The 15,334-nt window shown below is 40.8% G+C and overlaps 1 protein-coding gene across 2 annotated transcripts in view; it reads left to right on the top strand.

Moving 5' to 3' along the window:
• The window catches only part of CTDSPL (CTD small phosphatase like), a 91,595-nt gene that overhangs the window by 57,928 nt on the left and 18,333 nt on the right, over positions 1-15,334 (top strand). For both annotated transcript variants that reach the window (XM_061585666.1, XM_061585665.1), the window contains 2 exons: positions 2,145-2,246; positions 10,949-11,005. In XM_061585666.1, the coding sequence (XP_061441650.1) occupies positions 2,145-2,246; positions 10,949-11,005 (159 nt within the window). The remainder of the gene's footprint in view (positions 1-2,144; positions 2,247-10,948; positions 11,006-15,334) is intronic.

Here is a 15,334-nt window from a genome sequence, read left to right as displayed (position 1 = left end):
ATTGTGTTGCATTACACTGCAGTGACTGCCAGAACAAAAGGCTTTTCATATCCAAAGCACATTTGCAAACACTTGATGGCCACCCAGCAGTGAAAGCCTTACAGTGTAGATAAATATGTATACACAGATTTTAATCTGATTTTGTTATGAATCACGCATTGGTGTAACTATTTCTAGCCTGTTATCAACTTGTAATTCTTGTGTGCTACCTGCTTTTCAATTCTGTACACATTGTTTACTTATACTTATCACAAGACTTCCATCTAAAGCATTTTCCAGTACTTAAACCCTTCTCTCAGGGCCATTGTGCACACTACACAGCAGAAAACCTGGGACTGCCCACAGTTGATTACATGAGCAAGTGCTATAACCAATTCACATTCACATTTCAGAAATGTGATATGTGGTGCCCTCTTAACTTCTACTATAACTATTGGAGTTTGAAAATGGAAATGGACTGCCTTCAAGTCTATTCTGACTAATGGTGACCCTATGAAAAGTGTTTTCATGGTAAGCGGTATTCAGAGGGGATTTACCATTGCCTTCCTCTGAGGCTGAGAGGCAGTGACTGGCCCAAGGTCACCCAGTGAGCTACATGGTTGTGTGGGGATTTGAACCCTGGTCTCCCAGGTCGTAGTCCAGCACCATAACCACTACACCACACTGGCTCTCATTGGAGTTTAGCTGTGGTTTAAATTGTTCAGCTACTGTCATGATGCCTCCTTTGCTTTTTTAGCCTTCTAGCAATGTGCAGAAAGCTTTCAGAGTGACAAACACTAATCAGTAGCTAGTTCTAATATCTCAGTGACAATTCACTACACATGCAGATTGCTGCTAATAAGTGCCAAGGCTGGTTCCTGCATTCTCCTGTTATGATACAGAATTGTTCTTGCTCTTATTCCTGTATTTAGAAATGGTCCCTGAGAGGTGCATGGATACTTGCAAATTTCTCTACTGAAATACTTTAGCTCTGTCTTAGAGATAGTAATCTGCATTTACCATTCCTATGTAGTATTTATAGACTTGGGAGAGTCTATAGCTTTCATGACAGAAAAGCATACAGGCAGCAATCAGAGTAGCCTAAATCTCTTACTGATACAGGTACTTTCCATGTGCATGTGGGGAAGTAGTTAAGTTTGGCATGCAATCAATACCTTGACTCATTAGAAAAAAAAGTTTTTTGTTGTCTTAAAAAATAAAAAAAGAAGCCAGCCCCAGCGGCAGCAGCAACAACAACAACAACAAAAAGTGCTTGCTAAGAGACGGGAAGGAAGGATCGTGCTGGAAATCATCTCTTTAAAGGGGCAATTGCCCCTCCTTTTGTATGCACCCTCCAAAAGTTGGATGTAGGCTATTCATGCACGGTAACCAGTTTTGCCAAACCAGGTCCCATGTAGGGAGAGAGAGAGAAAGAGAGAGAGAGAGAGTGCGCACGCAAACAGTGGGGCACCATAGAAGGTGCAAACAACAGATCCACAGTGAGACAACAGTACCCTGGTACTCCTTTTCCTGCCTCTTTCGGAAGGTGGGGGCCACTTTTCCCATCAACCAGTCAAAATAATAGAAGGGCTTGAACTATTGGAAGTGGAATTATATTTAAAGTGGAATTATGCTGGGTTTAATAAAGAATCCGTTGTCACATTCTTGTTAGTCCATTAGCAACTTCAGCTAATGGTTGTAATGGAGAAGATTGTGATGATTATGTTATACGAGGATTATTCCTGAAGATCTCATCTCTCTTCAGAATTGGGATTCTCATTGTTCACATTCATGGGGTTTTTTTGTGTATCAGGTAGGTTGATTTTCTATGGGCTTCATAGAACCCCCAGACAAACTATTCAACTTAATGCGCTCCATTTTTTGTACTTCCTAAACATAAGAAGAGCCTGCTGGATCAGGCTAATGGCTGATCTAGTTCTGTATCCTGTTCTCTCAGTGGCCAACCAGATGCTTATGGGAAGCCCACAAGGAGAACCAGAGCCTAACAGCCGTGCTCTCCCCACTTGTGATTCCCAGCAACTGGCATTCAGGAGCATACTGCCTCCAACATGTCTGTTTTGCTCTTTACCGCTAATTATTACTGTAACAACTTCACTAGGGATTTGCTTCATATAACTCATGGTGCTTCTTTCTCTTCTGTTCAGCCACCAGCTAAATACCTCCTGCCAGAAATGACAATATCTGATTATGGAAAGAAATGTGTGGTCATTGATCTAGATGAAACACTAGTGCACAGTTCATTTAAGGTATGTATGCTATTCAGAATTCTTTGTGATTGGCTGATACAAGTACTGGTATATATATGTATAGGCCATAATTATGTCAAAAAACACACGCAAATCCTACCAAAAATCCCTACTCCCCCGCAAAAAGACTTGAAATATTAAACAGTAGGATCCCTTGCTAGATGCATCTGTCCTGGAAAACGGGGCACATATCTAGTATCCAGCAACAACTGTGCCCTATGATAACGTTGTCAAACAATGACAGCAACATTTAGTGATATATAAATAACAATGGTAGAGAGAACTTTCATATTTCCTCAGAACTTGGTGCCTTTCTTTGGAGCCAGCTCACTCATTCAAACTCAAGCCATTCATCAACTGGTGAAATTTCAGTGAACAAGCATATGTGAAGCCTCTAGGCTTCTGTAAGGAACTGCTTACATTACACTGTAAGACACAGATTAGTTGACTGGTCCTTAACTTGCTTTCTAACAACTTCCAGGAGTCTAGCACTCCCTTGTTGCTATGCTTGCTGTAGTCATGTTTTGCCTCTTTGCCGTAGCAGCCACCCATATCTGATACTTTATGATGAGAGCATATAGAAACCAGGGAGGAAGTAGTCTTTTTCCTCTAAATATTCTGTCTGATAAAGGGCCGCTGTATAGGATAGTGGAATAAGAAGCTGCGTCATGGGAGTATTAATTATTAACAAATTCCTTGGGGTCTGAATAGGGGATATAGGTGTGTGTCCCAGTATTTGGGTGGTGTTGGGGTTTTTTAAGCCTTCCAGTTGGAACAGCCACTGTGTTTCGGTGCTGTATCATTTTATTCTGTGCATATACTTCAGCAGGTAGGTATATTTTGTAGTAACATTATCTTTAGTCCTTGTCTTAACTCTTTCTTCTTGTAGATTCAGAGGATGCATCTGTGTGTATAAAATGGCCACTCTCTTAGTTCACTTCACTTCAAACATATGATGAATTTGTCTGTTGCCTAGGAAAGATTATTCTAAATAAACTCATCTCCATAAATTTTGGCCTGGCTTGGCAGCCAGTCGTTGTTTCTAGTAGCTGGTGAGATGTTCTAACATCCTGCAAAGCGAGCCTGCCCCTTATGCACCAGATTTCAATATTTTAAGATGGAGAGTTTTTCACCAATGTTATGATAAACAGCATTGTTATTTGACATTCATGTGATGTGCTTGTGGGAGAGCAAGCCATCTTGGAGTAAAGGTTTTGACAAGTCATCTGAAATTGCTTCCATTGGTATCCCATTTGTTGAGTCAGTTAAATATAACTGTCTTTCAAAACAGAACTAAATAATATAGTTTTGGCTTTAAAAGCAGGAGTAGTCTTGTTTTCAATCTAATCAGAACTATCTTTTTCATATCAGTTTCAGCTATTCACATTATAAATAAGCCAGTATATTATTATCACATTTGGATCTCAGAATTTCTTCAAACAATTCAGTGTAACAGATGTAGGATTATTCTTAGAACAGCTCAGGGAGAAAGTCATGCTCAGGGTCATCCAGGAAGCTTCCCTACAGATTTGAACCAAGGCCTCCCTGGTTCATATTCATTATTTTTTAAAAAATTGTGTTTTTAAATTGTTTTTTGTGTTTTAAAATTTGTATATTTGTTTTTATTTTTAATTGCTGTAAACCACCCAGAGAGCTTCGGCTATGGGGAGGGGTGTGTGTGTGTAAACAAACAAACAAGTAAATAAATATTCTGTCCGTCACAACTCAAAAACTTTCAATGAGCCTAATTCACGGTCCTGACTTTTCTCATACTTCATGTAAATGACAAACGTATAAACCTTGACTGCAAGCTTGCGTGCAGGTGCACGGTCCCTTTATTTTAATCCTAAAGAGTAATGCCATATTCTGAACCATATTTCATGTAAAGGTGTGTGTGTATGTATATATGATATTAAAAGGGCTTTTTATTATGGTACACAGCTTAGTTTAGACATAGACCTGGTTCACACAGATTTCGCGCAGGTCTGGTGCTACTCACAGCCGCTTTTAATTTGCATGGTTCACATGATGTGACTGCCAATCAGCAGCTAAAACGCAGTTCTCCCCCTTAAATCCGAAGTAAAAACATGCTGTTTTAATCTGAAAAGGGAAGGTAAAAACGTCTCCAGTTCTGTATCTCTAGGGACTTGTAGACGCTTTAATCCAATGCTTCCCCTCTCCACGCCCACTCCCTTTGTTCATGTCACTTCCTGAATGGCTGCCCGCAAACCTGCGTGGTCATTAGGAAGCTGCGTGTTTGATCCTTTCCCTTCAGTGTGAATGAAAAGCACCACGTTTGCAGCTGGCTTTGAGTCCCCTACGTGGACTTGCAAACAGAAAAAGAAGGTAAAAGTGTTTTTAGTACGATGTTTTGCCCTCATGTGGATAAGCCCATGGTGTTCCCTGTCCAATAAACTGTGGCTTATTAGAACAGGAAGAAGCAATGAGCTAAAGCACTCTTTCACCTTTCCTTCTCTTGCACACTCAGCTAGCAGAGGAGACCTCCTGGCTTGTTAAACCACAATTTCCTCATGATGACAAACTGGTCAAACCACTCCCAATAAGCCAGTTATATGCTATTTTTTACCTGGTACTTTGTGTGGATTTCATGGTGTCTTTGCCAGCAGAGATGTGTGTGTGGTGTTTTAATTTTATGTAAAATTATTTTTCTTTCATTTGTTTTATTTCCCGTTTATTTGCTGTACTGGGAGTCTTGCAAAGTGAAAAGCAGCATATATCCCTCATGATATCCACATTCTGTGCTTTTTTGTGTTGTGTGTGTGACAGTGCTCACAGGTACAGAGTAGTAGCATGTCTTTTTTTCTGCCTATGGCAAACATTTTGTGCTGGCACCCACAGCACTTCAATCAAGGTAAAAATACTGCCACCTCATTTTTTACCAAAAAAAAAAGCACTATCCATCTCGTACGTATTGATACTATGTGATGAGTTGCTATGAACTTTATTTGGGGAAAATCACTAACTTCAGTTTAGGTTTCTTTTAAAATACATGATTCATAGCATAATAGATTCACTTGAGCTCTGCTGTGGAATCACATAACCTTCTTTAGATTTGGAAAAGCATGAATATTTCCACCATATTCATAGAAATTTATATCACTGGCTGCTGCAGTATAGGACAGATGCAACTTTGTGGAGTGGTTTATGAATAATTCAAGCAGCACAGAGAATGGAGCAATAAGAATCATAGAATAGTAGAGTTGGAAGGGGCCTATAAGGCCATTGTGCTCAGTGCAAGAATCCAAATTAAAGCATCCCCAACAGGTTTCTTAGTGAATTTGGAACCCTCCATCCCTGTATGAGCTGAGAAATCTTGATAAGGAAGAGTGTCTCCCATAGCAGGATGAATAAACCTTGTCAGTGCAAGGACTATGTTCAAGGTTGGCCAACCCTATGAGGGCCCATGCTAGCAGTGGTCATTGCCAGTTGGTCATACGGTGCCCTTCATTAACACACACACACACACACACACAGCACACTCAAACCAACATAAACAGCACAAGTGCAGATCCCGCGCTCTCATGATACATGCAGTTGCATGCACACTCTCTTTTTTTTTCAATTAATTTTTATTCAAATTTTCAAAACCAAGACAATACAAAAAGAAAAAACACAAATCAATAACTAATACGATAAAAAAAAGAAAAAAAAACATATAAAAGTATTGACTTCCGATTTATCATAGTTCAGCCATAAATCTATAATATATAACAAACCTGTCTCCCAATAGATTATAAAATCACCTTCCTCCAATGGTTATCTTAATTGGTTTCAAATCTCATCAACATCATATCATTTTATTCTTCCACAAAAAGTCAAAGAGAAGTTTCCAATCCTTGAGATATATGTCCATCAATTTTTTTTTCTAGATAAACCTGTCAATTAATCCAACTCATCAAGACTACTAAATCCAGTAATTTCAAATCGCTCTTCTTCCATTATCCGTATTGATTCCATCTTCCATCTTTACGCACCCAATAATCTTGCTGTCATAGTCATATAATAAGAGTCTGATAGGAATTTCCTTTATCACAGATATTTTCTCGCCATCAATTCCGAACGTATCACTGAAGTATTGATGCAAAGCCACATCTCTGTTCCTCTTTTTTACATGATACACTAGCACATCTCTTGAAGATTTTTCCATTGACACAAAGCAGGGATTAATTCTATTAACTTTCTCCATTTCAAATTCCATCAAATCCTTCCAGTCCAGGAATTTTTTTGAGCCAATAATATCTTTATCTCCAATCTCTTCAATTCCTTCAGGGACAGCGCTGAGTTCCAAAGCGTAATATTTATCTCCAGGATCCATCACAACCAGGAAATCCAAATCTTTTTCCATGTCCATATTTAATCCAATCTCCATAGTTTGAACCTTGCCTTTAATTTCTCTTTCATCTTTTTTTGGTTTTCCCGATCTATCTTTATTCTCCTTTCTCATAGAATCCTGAATTTCTTTCAGCACCTGTCTCATTTCGTCAAATTCAATTCTCAACTCTTGACTATTATTTCTCAGTTCTTGTTTTATTGACTTAATCCCATTCATTATTTTCTGAAACATGTCTAAAGATAAAGTCTCTTTTTGTACATCCATGATCTTCTTAATTGTCATTCTTAAAGCCAAAGGAACAAAACTCTTTCAATTTTCAATGTCCCAAGCAAAGAGCAATTTATTTCTTTATCCAGTTATAAAGGAGTTAATCTTTCAAACCAACTGGCGTCACACACTAGACAGCCCTTATCTCTTATATGCCCAGAAATACAAAAACAGCTTTAGTTCACAGCGTCCAAATGACTAGTAACAGAAAGAATGTGCAGATTCGTCAAAAAACAAAACAAAACAGTAGAACAGGAAAAATAGTCCCAGGCTTATATTACGCAAAAGTCTTATAGATCAAAAAGATTTTTCTTTTCTCTTCCAATCAGAAACCCCTCATCTGTTGTAATCTTTATAATGCTATTTTCCATGTCAGCTTTTTGCAATAAAAAAAAAGATAAGCTATTTTTATTTTCTTCCCCCTTAATTCCGTAAGTAAAGAGAAGGAAAGTTGGCTCACCCAGGTTTTCTTAATTGCTGATCCTCTGACAAATCTCTTTAGCTGTATAGATAAGAAAATAATGAGCATAGACAGAAGGATGCTTGCCTGTTAGTCCGTTTTCTTCAAAAAGAAAAAAAAACGGCTCACTTATTCAGCTGAGCTAGCATAGAAATCCTCGCTCCGTCCGAGTTGCTGGAAGACCTTCTTTCACAGACAATTCTGATGAATTCCAGTCTCCAATACTCAAAACAAAGCTATGTGGAAAATCTCACGTTTCTTCCTTATCCGGAAGAAATTATCCCCAGTCAAAAAAGACCCTTCTGGCTGGATTTAAAGCTGAAAAAGTTTCATCCAAGACAGGAGCCCGTCTCGGAGGCTGCACAGGCGTAGGGATCCTCCTGGGAAGTCAGTTGCATGCACACTCTCACAAACACACACATGTACACTCCAGAGATGTTTCTCTGATCTTCCTCCCCATCACAGTGCTGGCCTGAACAAAAAGAAACCTCTCCCAGCCCAGCACTGTGATGGGAGGGAAGATGCTTGCCCTATTCTCACGAGGTTCTCCAGGAGACTTCCAAGCACTAATACAGTTAAGGGCAACACCAAGGCAGTATCAGGCCCAGTCCAAAGTCAGAGTCCACAACAGGAAAGGGGTCAGGAGAGAAGCAAGGTCAGGAGCCAGGCAGTCTGTGGGCAATGCAGGGCAATGCAAGAGATAGGTCCAGAGTAGTCCAAGGTCAGCTCTGGGATCAGCAGACAGGTCAGGTACAGAGCTGGTATATAGACATTGTTCCAGCAGCCCTTCCAGCCTAGCACTGGGTTTTTTATGCTGGAGGGGCTGGAACCACACCCCAAACCTCAGCTGCCTCCCATTGACCACCTGCAGTCAGACTTTTATTCCTGAGGAGTCCTTTGCTCCTGAGGAGTCCAGGCCTGTAGTCGGGCACTCTTCTGGATGAGCTGAGTCTCCAGCTGGTGCTTGAGGCAGCACCTCTCCCTTGTGCTTGAGACTTGTTCATTCTCACTGTCAGAGGCCAAACTTGCCCTGAGGGCAGATGGCCCATCCTGGGCCTCATCATAGGACCCTGGTTCCTCACCCTCAGATGGAACCTGATCCAGAGCTGGGTCCAAGACCAGAGTCTTCTGGTCTTTCTCCTAGCTGAGGCATGACAATACTTTGCAAAGGAACCTCTCCTTTCTCTTGTGCACTGCCACCAACAGCAGGTCCAAGGGGCTTAGGAAACAGGAAGGAGAGCTGATGAGGAAAGGAGCAGTGGTGACCCACAAGAAGAAGAAGAGGTACCACTGCAAGGTCAGGAAGAGATGTCTTTTCAAGATGTCTATTTTGCTTTTGGTTTGGTGGATCACTTGGAACAGCTTCCCTAGCCTTATCTAGGCTGTTGGTTCACCACCCCTGCCGTATAGAGCTCCTATATATAGGCTTCTTTTACCTTATGCATCTCTGTATACATGTTTAAGAAATTCCTATAATAAAATATTATGTTTAGAGCAGGAGTGAGCAGAAAGTTGACCAAGGTCTTCTGGTATATCACTAGATTGCTGTAGATTGGCAAGGGTCTCTGATTCTCAATTGTCTGACAAAATAGCAACAACTAAAACCTGAATTAATTAGCTGAAAAAGAAGACTTAGGGGAAACCAGGAGTGGAGTTTTGTGTGAAAAGACTTGTGAGCTTGGTTCTGGTACTGATCAAAAATTCCTGTGCTGAGCATGTACTCAGAGGCACCTTGTTCCAGAATTCCTAGTATATGTCTGCCCACCTGAACCACTATTTTGCATTTGACTCTGACTGATAGACCTGAAGGTCTTGGTAAAAAAAAAAAAAAACACATAGATCCTGCAAGCCTGAAATCTCCACCCTGTTGGTCTAGAGCGGGTTTGGAGAATCTTGGCCCTCCATATGTTGCTGAACTACAAGTCCTATCAGCCCCAGCAAGCACGGCCAATGGCCAATGATAATGGGAGTTGTAGCTCAGCATCATCTGGAGCCTCAAAGGTTCCCCATACCTGGCCTAGAGAATTTAAATGAGTAATTATAAATTCTTATTTATTGAAACAGAAAACGTCTAAGCTCATTGTGTAGTAGATTTTGAATTTGTTATGGTGAATTTCTTGAAACCTTGAATGTTGTGCAAGGCTGTTCAAGTTGACCAAAAAACAAAACAAATGCCACAACCTTAAGCCCTGATCTACCCATGGTGTGACAGAATGGAGAGCACCACCTCAGATTTCAGGTGGGCAAATAGCACTTCTGAAAACTCCTCTATATTTAAAAACGGAAAATACTTTCTCCAGCAGGGGACATTGTAGAAAGATTTCTCATCATCTGCTAGGTTTTTATTTTCAGTGTTTTTTAAAAAAAAAACATAGGGGAGCATTCAGAAATTAAGATTCCTCCACTTGCAAACTGAAATAGTACAGTCCACCTCATTCTGCTATTATTATTATTATTATTATTATTATTACTACTACTACTACTACTACTCTTTATTTTTACCCCGCCCTTTTTCCAAAACTGGAACTCAGGGCGGCTTACAAATAAAAACTACACATAGGTAAAAAACATACAAAAATATACAATTAAAATAGAATTAAACTATTCATAACATTAAAACCATGAAACATACACTTAAAATATTAAGACAATTTAAAACATTAAGAATGCTATGTGAAGACCAGGCCCCCAAATGCATAGCTTTTATCCCATTAATTTTGAGCTTTTGGTTCTATACTTATTAAAGATTTGTGAATCCCTCTTCCAAGAAGAGTACCAGCCTCTTTCTTTGAGAAAGAGAAAAGCCATAGCTTTTTCCAAACTGTTTGCAATGTGTTCCAAGTCCTTAGGAGAGGGAGAGCAGCCAATTCTAAGGATGCATCCATGCCAGATTATTTTCCTAAGAACTACCCCAGGAGCAGCTGGTGGTACCTACTTTTCCTCCTGGCAGTGTTCCTTCTTAGGACGGCACTTCCTGCTTCCCCCCCCCCCCCCCCGGCAAGAATGCATTGCTGATATATACTCATTTCCTCTGTGTTTTTAACCAACATTAACCACAAGCAGGTCCTCGTGCAAGTGTCAATCAGACTGGAGCTCTCTTCCTCACACTTGGGGTTGCTGCTGGAGAAGGGCATTGCCAGGCAGGCTTCTGCTTTCCCTGCCCAACTGATCTGTGAGAGAGCCATTCTCCTTTCCCTCATCTTGGAGCAGGCTGAAGCCCTTTCTCGGAAGCAGGCCTGCTTGAGAGGGAGGATTGCTGCCTGCTCCCCCTAGTGGATCTGTTTGTGGGAGCCAAGCGAGCACCCTTCCCTGTGAGTGTGAACATATGAATTAAAGCATTCCAACACCCATTGTTTCCATATTGTAAAGCTGAGAATGCAAATGCGTTTGTGCAATAAATTTGGGTTTGTGTGTAAATATGTTAACAGGATAATCTTCCAGCCCCTTGGCTGTTGTTCTGAAGGAGTTTTTTGTGCCAGATGTCGCCAAGGTTCTGCCGATTTCCGCAGGAGCTGTGCTGTCACTCCCAATATGTTCTCCTGGAGTATGTGTGGGGAACTTGTAATAGTGCAGATGGTTTGTGTTTTCTAAAGCTGATTTTATTTTCACTTTTTTTTCTAGCCAATTAGCAACGCTGATTTCATTGTACCAGTTGAAATTGATGGAACTATACATCAGGTGAGCACTGCTGCTGTATTCACCATTTCACTGGTAGCACATGCTGGTGACAAGCTGCTTTTCATGTCTGAGTGGTTACTGCTGGGACTCCATCTTACTTTTGAAAATTTCAACGGTACTTTTCTATCTTGAGAAGATATGCTGTGACCCCACAGAATGACCCGGCCCCCAAGAGGGAGAAGGGAACAGCTTTCCAGTCACTGCAGAAAGTAATGTAAAAGATCTTATTCTCTCAGAAGACAGGGAAATGATAATACATATTTTAACTGCAGCTAGTATGGCAATCGGCTATAACTGGGAGGTAAATAAATGTTCCAGCATGAGATGATTGTATAACCAAAGTTTGGGGAAGTGGTCCAAATGATAAAACATATAGAGTAAGACAGAATTTCTCAAAATGTGTCCTGTGGAACCCTCAGGTTGCACAAAATAGTCCAAGGGGTGCAGCAAAGAAAAAAGATGTAATGGTGAACAAGCACTCACAATGTGTTATTTCCTTTGAGCTTCAGCCATGGGGATTAAGTGCAGTACTCAAGGGGGTTGCACTTGATGGCCTTATAGGACCCTTCCAACTCTACTATTCTATGATTCATTGTCCTGGGAATCCCTTCCCCTTCTTTCCTTTCCTTTCCTTGCATTTCAAGGGATCAGTCTGTACCAGCCAGCGTGGGCACAGCAGCGTTGCTTACCTGTCTTCCCAATGCTGATTCCTGCTACCAGTTACCGAGAGGGGAAGGGGCAAAGCAGCAGGGAGCTCGGTGCTGTGCAGGTACAAAAAAACTGCCAATCCGCTGCCCCTTGCTGCATCGCCCCATCCCCTCTCAGTACAGAAATGGACTGCCTTCAAGTCGATCCCGACTTATGGCGACCCTATGAATAAGGTTTTCCTGGTAAGCGGTATTCAGAGGGGGTTTACCATTGCCTCCCTCTGAGGCTGAGAGGCAGTGATTGGCCCAAGGTCACCCAGTGAGCTTCATGGCTGTGTGGGGATTCGAACCCTGGTCTCCCAGGTCGTAGTCCAACACCTTAACCACTACATCACACTGGCCAGCAGCAGTGTGTGGAACTGGGAAGCCAGGTAAGCAACGCTGCTGTGACATTGGGAAGCCAGGTAAGCGATGCTGCCCTGCCCATGCCGCCCTACTACAGGATTAAATGGGAAACCCTCCTCCCTTCTTAGCCTCTTCCATTGAGCTGCAGCTGGAGAAAAAGAACTCTCTTAGATAAGAGCCAAAGCCCTAAAGATGACAACCAAAGGCTTCTTCCATCAGAGGAGACCAGGACATCAGTAGCAAAGTTTTTCAAAGTGTCAAACTTGCTGCTTTTGAAAGTTGCTGTTCTGGCTGGTTCTCCCTTGCTGGCTCTCCTAATAATCAACTCCTACCTTTCCCACTGTTTTAAAAAAAAATTTACTGTAAAAAGTTTTGTTTGAAGTAAAAGGGTTCCACCACTGCAAAAAGTTTGGGAACCACTGGAGTAAGAGAACGGAGACAACTTGACAACCAGTTCTTTGAGAAATAGAATCCCTGTATTATGTAACAAAACACAAGAAAATGCTGTTCCATACGAATTATTGGGAACACTTTAACAGTATGTATAAAAACTGGGCCCATTATCACATAGTTGTATGTTTTGCTTTTTTCCTCTATTGTCCTGTTAAAAAGCCAATAATTGAATGATCATGTAAAGAAAAAATATTTTCAATTAAAAAATTTTTTTTTACCATGGAGTTGTTTCCTCCCAGTAAGGCATCTAAAGAACTATGTCAAATTTGTTGACAAAGGATGAAGTTTTAGAACTAATTCACAGATTAAAAGCAACATCTCACTACATATGGCATTCACTTGTAAATCTTTGAATTAAAATTTGAAATGGCTGGACTTTTAACTAAAATATGGAAGTTATCACTAAAGTCTCAGAGGAAAGGTGGTCTTGTGAGTGTGTGTATGTGCATGGTGATAGGCCTGACAAGAGAAGATTGTCCTGCCAGTAACAGAAACTGATTCCGCACACAGCACGTTGTTGTTGAGATATCATTAAAAACTTTGAACACAGTCTTGGCCACATAACTGATTTACTTGAGTAGGAGACCTCTACCTTTGTCATCTCTAATTATTCTAATGTACTTACCTAAAAAGAATGGGTTCAGGTATGGGTATCTCTCAGACATCTTCTGTAGCGAGGGCAAATGTATAACTCTCATTAAACTGCTTCACAATGTTACATTGTGTTTTAGCACTACAACGGCCAGTATTATTATTATTATTATTTATTGCATTTATATACCGCGCCATAGCCGAAGCTCTCTGGGCAGTTTACAACAACTAAAAACATTAAAAACAAATATACAAATTTAAAAAACACATTTTTAAAAAAGCAGTTTAAAAACACATGCTAAAATGCATGGGAGAAGAGGAAAACCTTGACCTGGCGCCGAAAAGATAACAGTGTTGGCACCAGGCACACCTCGTCAGGGAGATCATTCCATAATTTGGAGAACTTCTAAGATTATTTTCAGTGTCAAAGTGTGTTGGCTTAATGTTATATACAGTATGAACCAGGGATCCTGGCTTGAAACAACTAATGCTTAGTTTCTAGTTATGAAGCTGGCATGTCTCCCCCCCCCCCGTCCCACCTCCCCCCAAAAATTATATGAGGTTGGCATGTTAAGCAACTGTTTGTTTTAAACCAGGATTCCTGGCTCTCACACAGTGCTAAGCCACAATGTGTTGACACTGAAAGTATTCTCAGGAAAAGTCTTCCTGGTGGTGCGGGAGGAAGGCAGAGACACCATGTGATCTTGACACTTTGCTCAGGCTTGATGAGGATTATCCACATACCAGCAAACCATGGTTGAGCATTACATGCAAACTGTTCTATTGTTTTCAATTTATCTGCTTTCCTGTCCACTCCCTTAACTTTTGAGTTATACATTCCAAACAAGTGATGTCGTTACATGAGGTGAGCGTGTAAAGATGTTCGATCCCAGAAGGAGAAGGATGCAGCATGGTTTAACACAATCGGAGTTCTGGCCCAAGCCTCCTATAGCATGGTTGAGTAGTCTGATTACTTCCTCGCATTGCACTTGAAGCTAAACTCATTTTTGTTTAACATGGCGTTATTTTTGAGATCAAATGCTTTTTAATTGCACACTTTTACTTACTGGAATTGTAGAGGTAAATGCCATCATGGCTATGCCCTGCCTCCATAGTCGGAGACAGTATGCTTCGGAATACTAGTTGCTGGAAACTGCTGAATGGGAGAGTGCTCTTGCACTCAGGTCCTGCTTGTGGGCTTCCCATTGGCATCTGGTTGACCACTGTGAGAACAGGATGCTGGACTAGATGGGCCACTGGTCTGATCCAGCAGGCTCTTCTTATGTTCCTAAATATCACTAAAGTTTTCCCTGTAAGCTACCCTTTCTACTTTTTAATATCTTGATTTGTACAGGGTATGGTGTCAGATAGGCCCACCTGAGCAACAAGAGTGTTTAATGTGTGTAAGAGAAGAATTAGGGCATATCCAGAGAATTGCCTTTTCCCGTATTAAGCTAGCACTGAGATGATCCTCTGATGCTCTAATCCAGACATGTACCTCTGCTCTGCTTTCAGAAATTAGCTGGGTGGCAATCGGGGGGGGGCTTTTCTGTGGTGGTACACAGAATGCCGTTCTCAGAAACATTCACCTGGCTCTTACTCTTCTATCAGTTGGGTACCTATTGAAGTCATTTTTATTTTCCTGAGTTTTTTTATCAGTATTGTTATGGTTTGCATTCTGTTAATGGTTTTGTATTTATGTCGAAATTGATTTATTTAAAATTATTGTAACCTGGATGAACACATTTTTTGAGTGGGCAGGATAAAAATGTTTCAGAAAAGGAGCACAGGCAGTTGATTCCTCACTGTAGACTTAAACTGGTTGAACATTCATTCTTTTTTATTCTCTGGGACCCTGGAAACTGTACCTCTTTCTCTAAGAACTATCAGATCCTTCATCAAATTACAATTCCCAGAATTCTTTGGGGCAAGCCATGATGGTGAAGCTAATTTAAAACGAAAGACTATTTGTACTGATGATAGGGCTTGGAAAACTTGCCATCCACAGATTCCAATCTTTGTTTTTATTTATCAATTTTCTCTGCCAAATCAGCCTATGTCAAGGTAGTGCTTTCCAAAGATGAGAAGTATAAAATTTATGGGGGCCAGCATAAAGGATAGAGGCCTGTTTTACAGGTGGCAAAATTTTCTTTCCCCAAAAGTACAAAGTTACCATGATCCCACCTTGCCCTCTACAGAAGGCAGGGCGGCTCTTCAGCAGATATCTAGGCAT

This window comes from Rhineura floridana, chromosome 10 (genome assembly GCF_030035675.1).
Source record: "Rhineura floridana isolate rRhiFlo1 chromosome 10, rRhiFlo1.hap2, whole genome shotgun sequence".
Taxonomy (NCBI): domain Eukaryota; kingdom Metazoa; phylum Chordata; class Lepidosauria; order Squamata; family Rhineuridae; genus Rhineura; species Rhineura floridana.
Note: the sequence above shows the minus strand (reverse complement) of the source record. Positions and strands in the feature narration are given on the sequence as shown.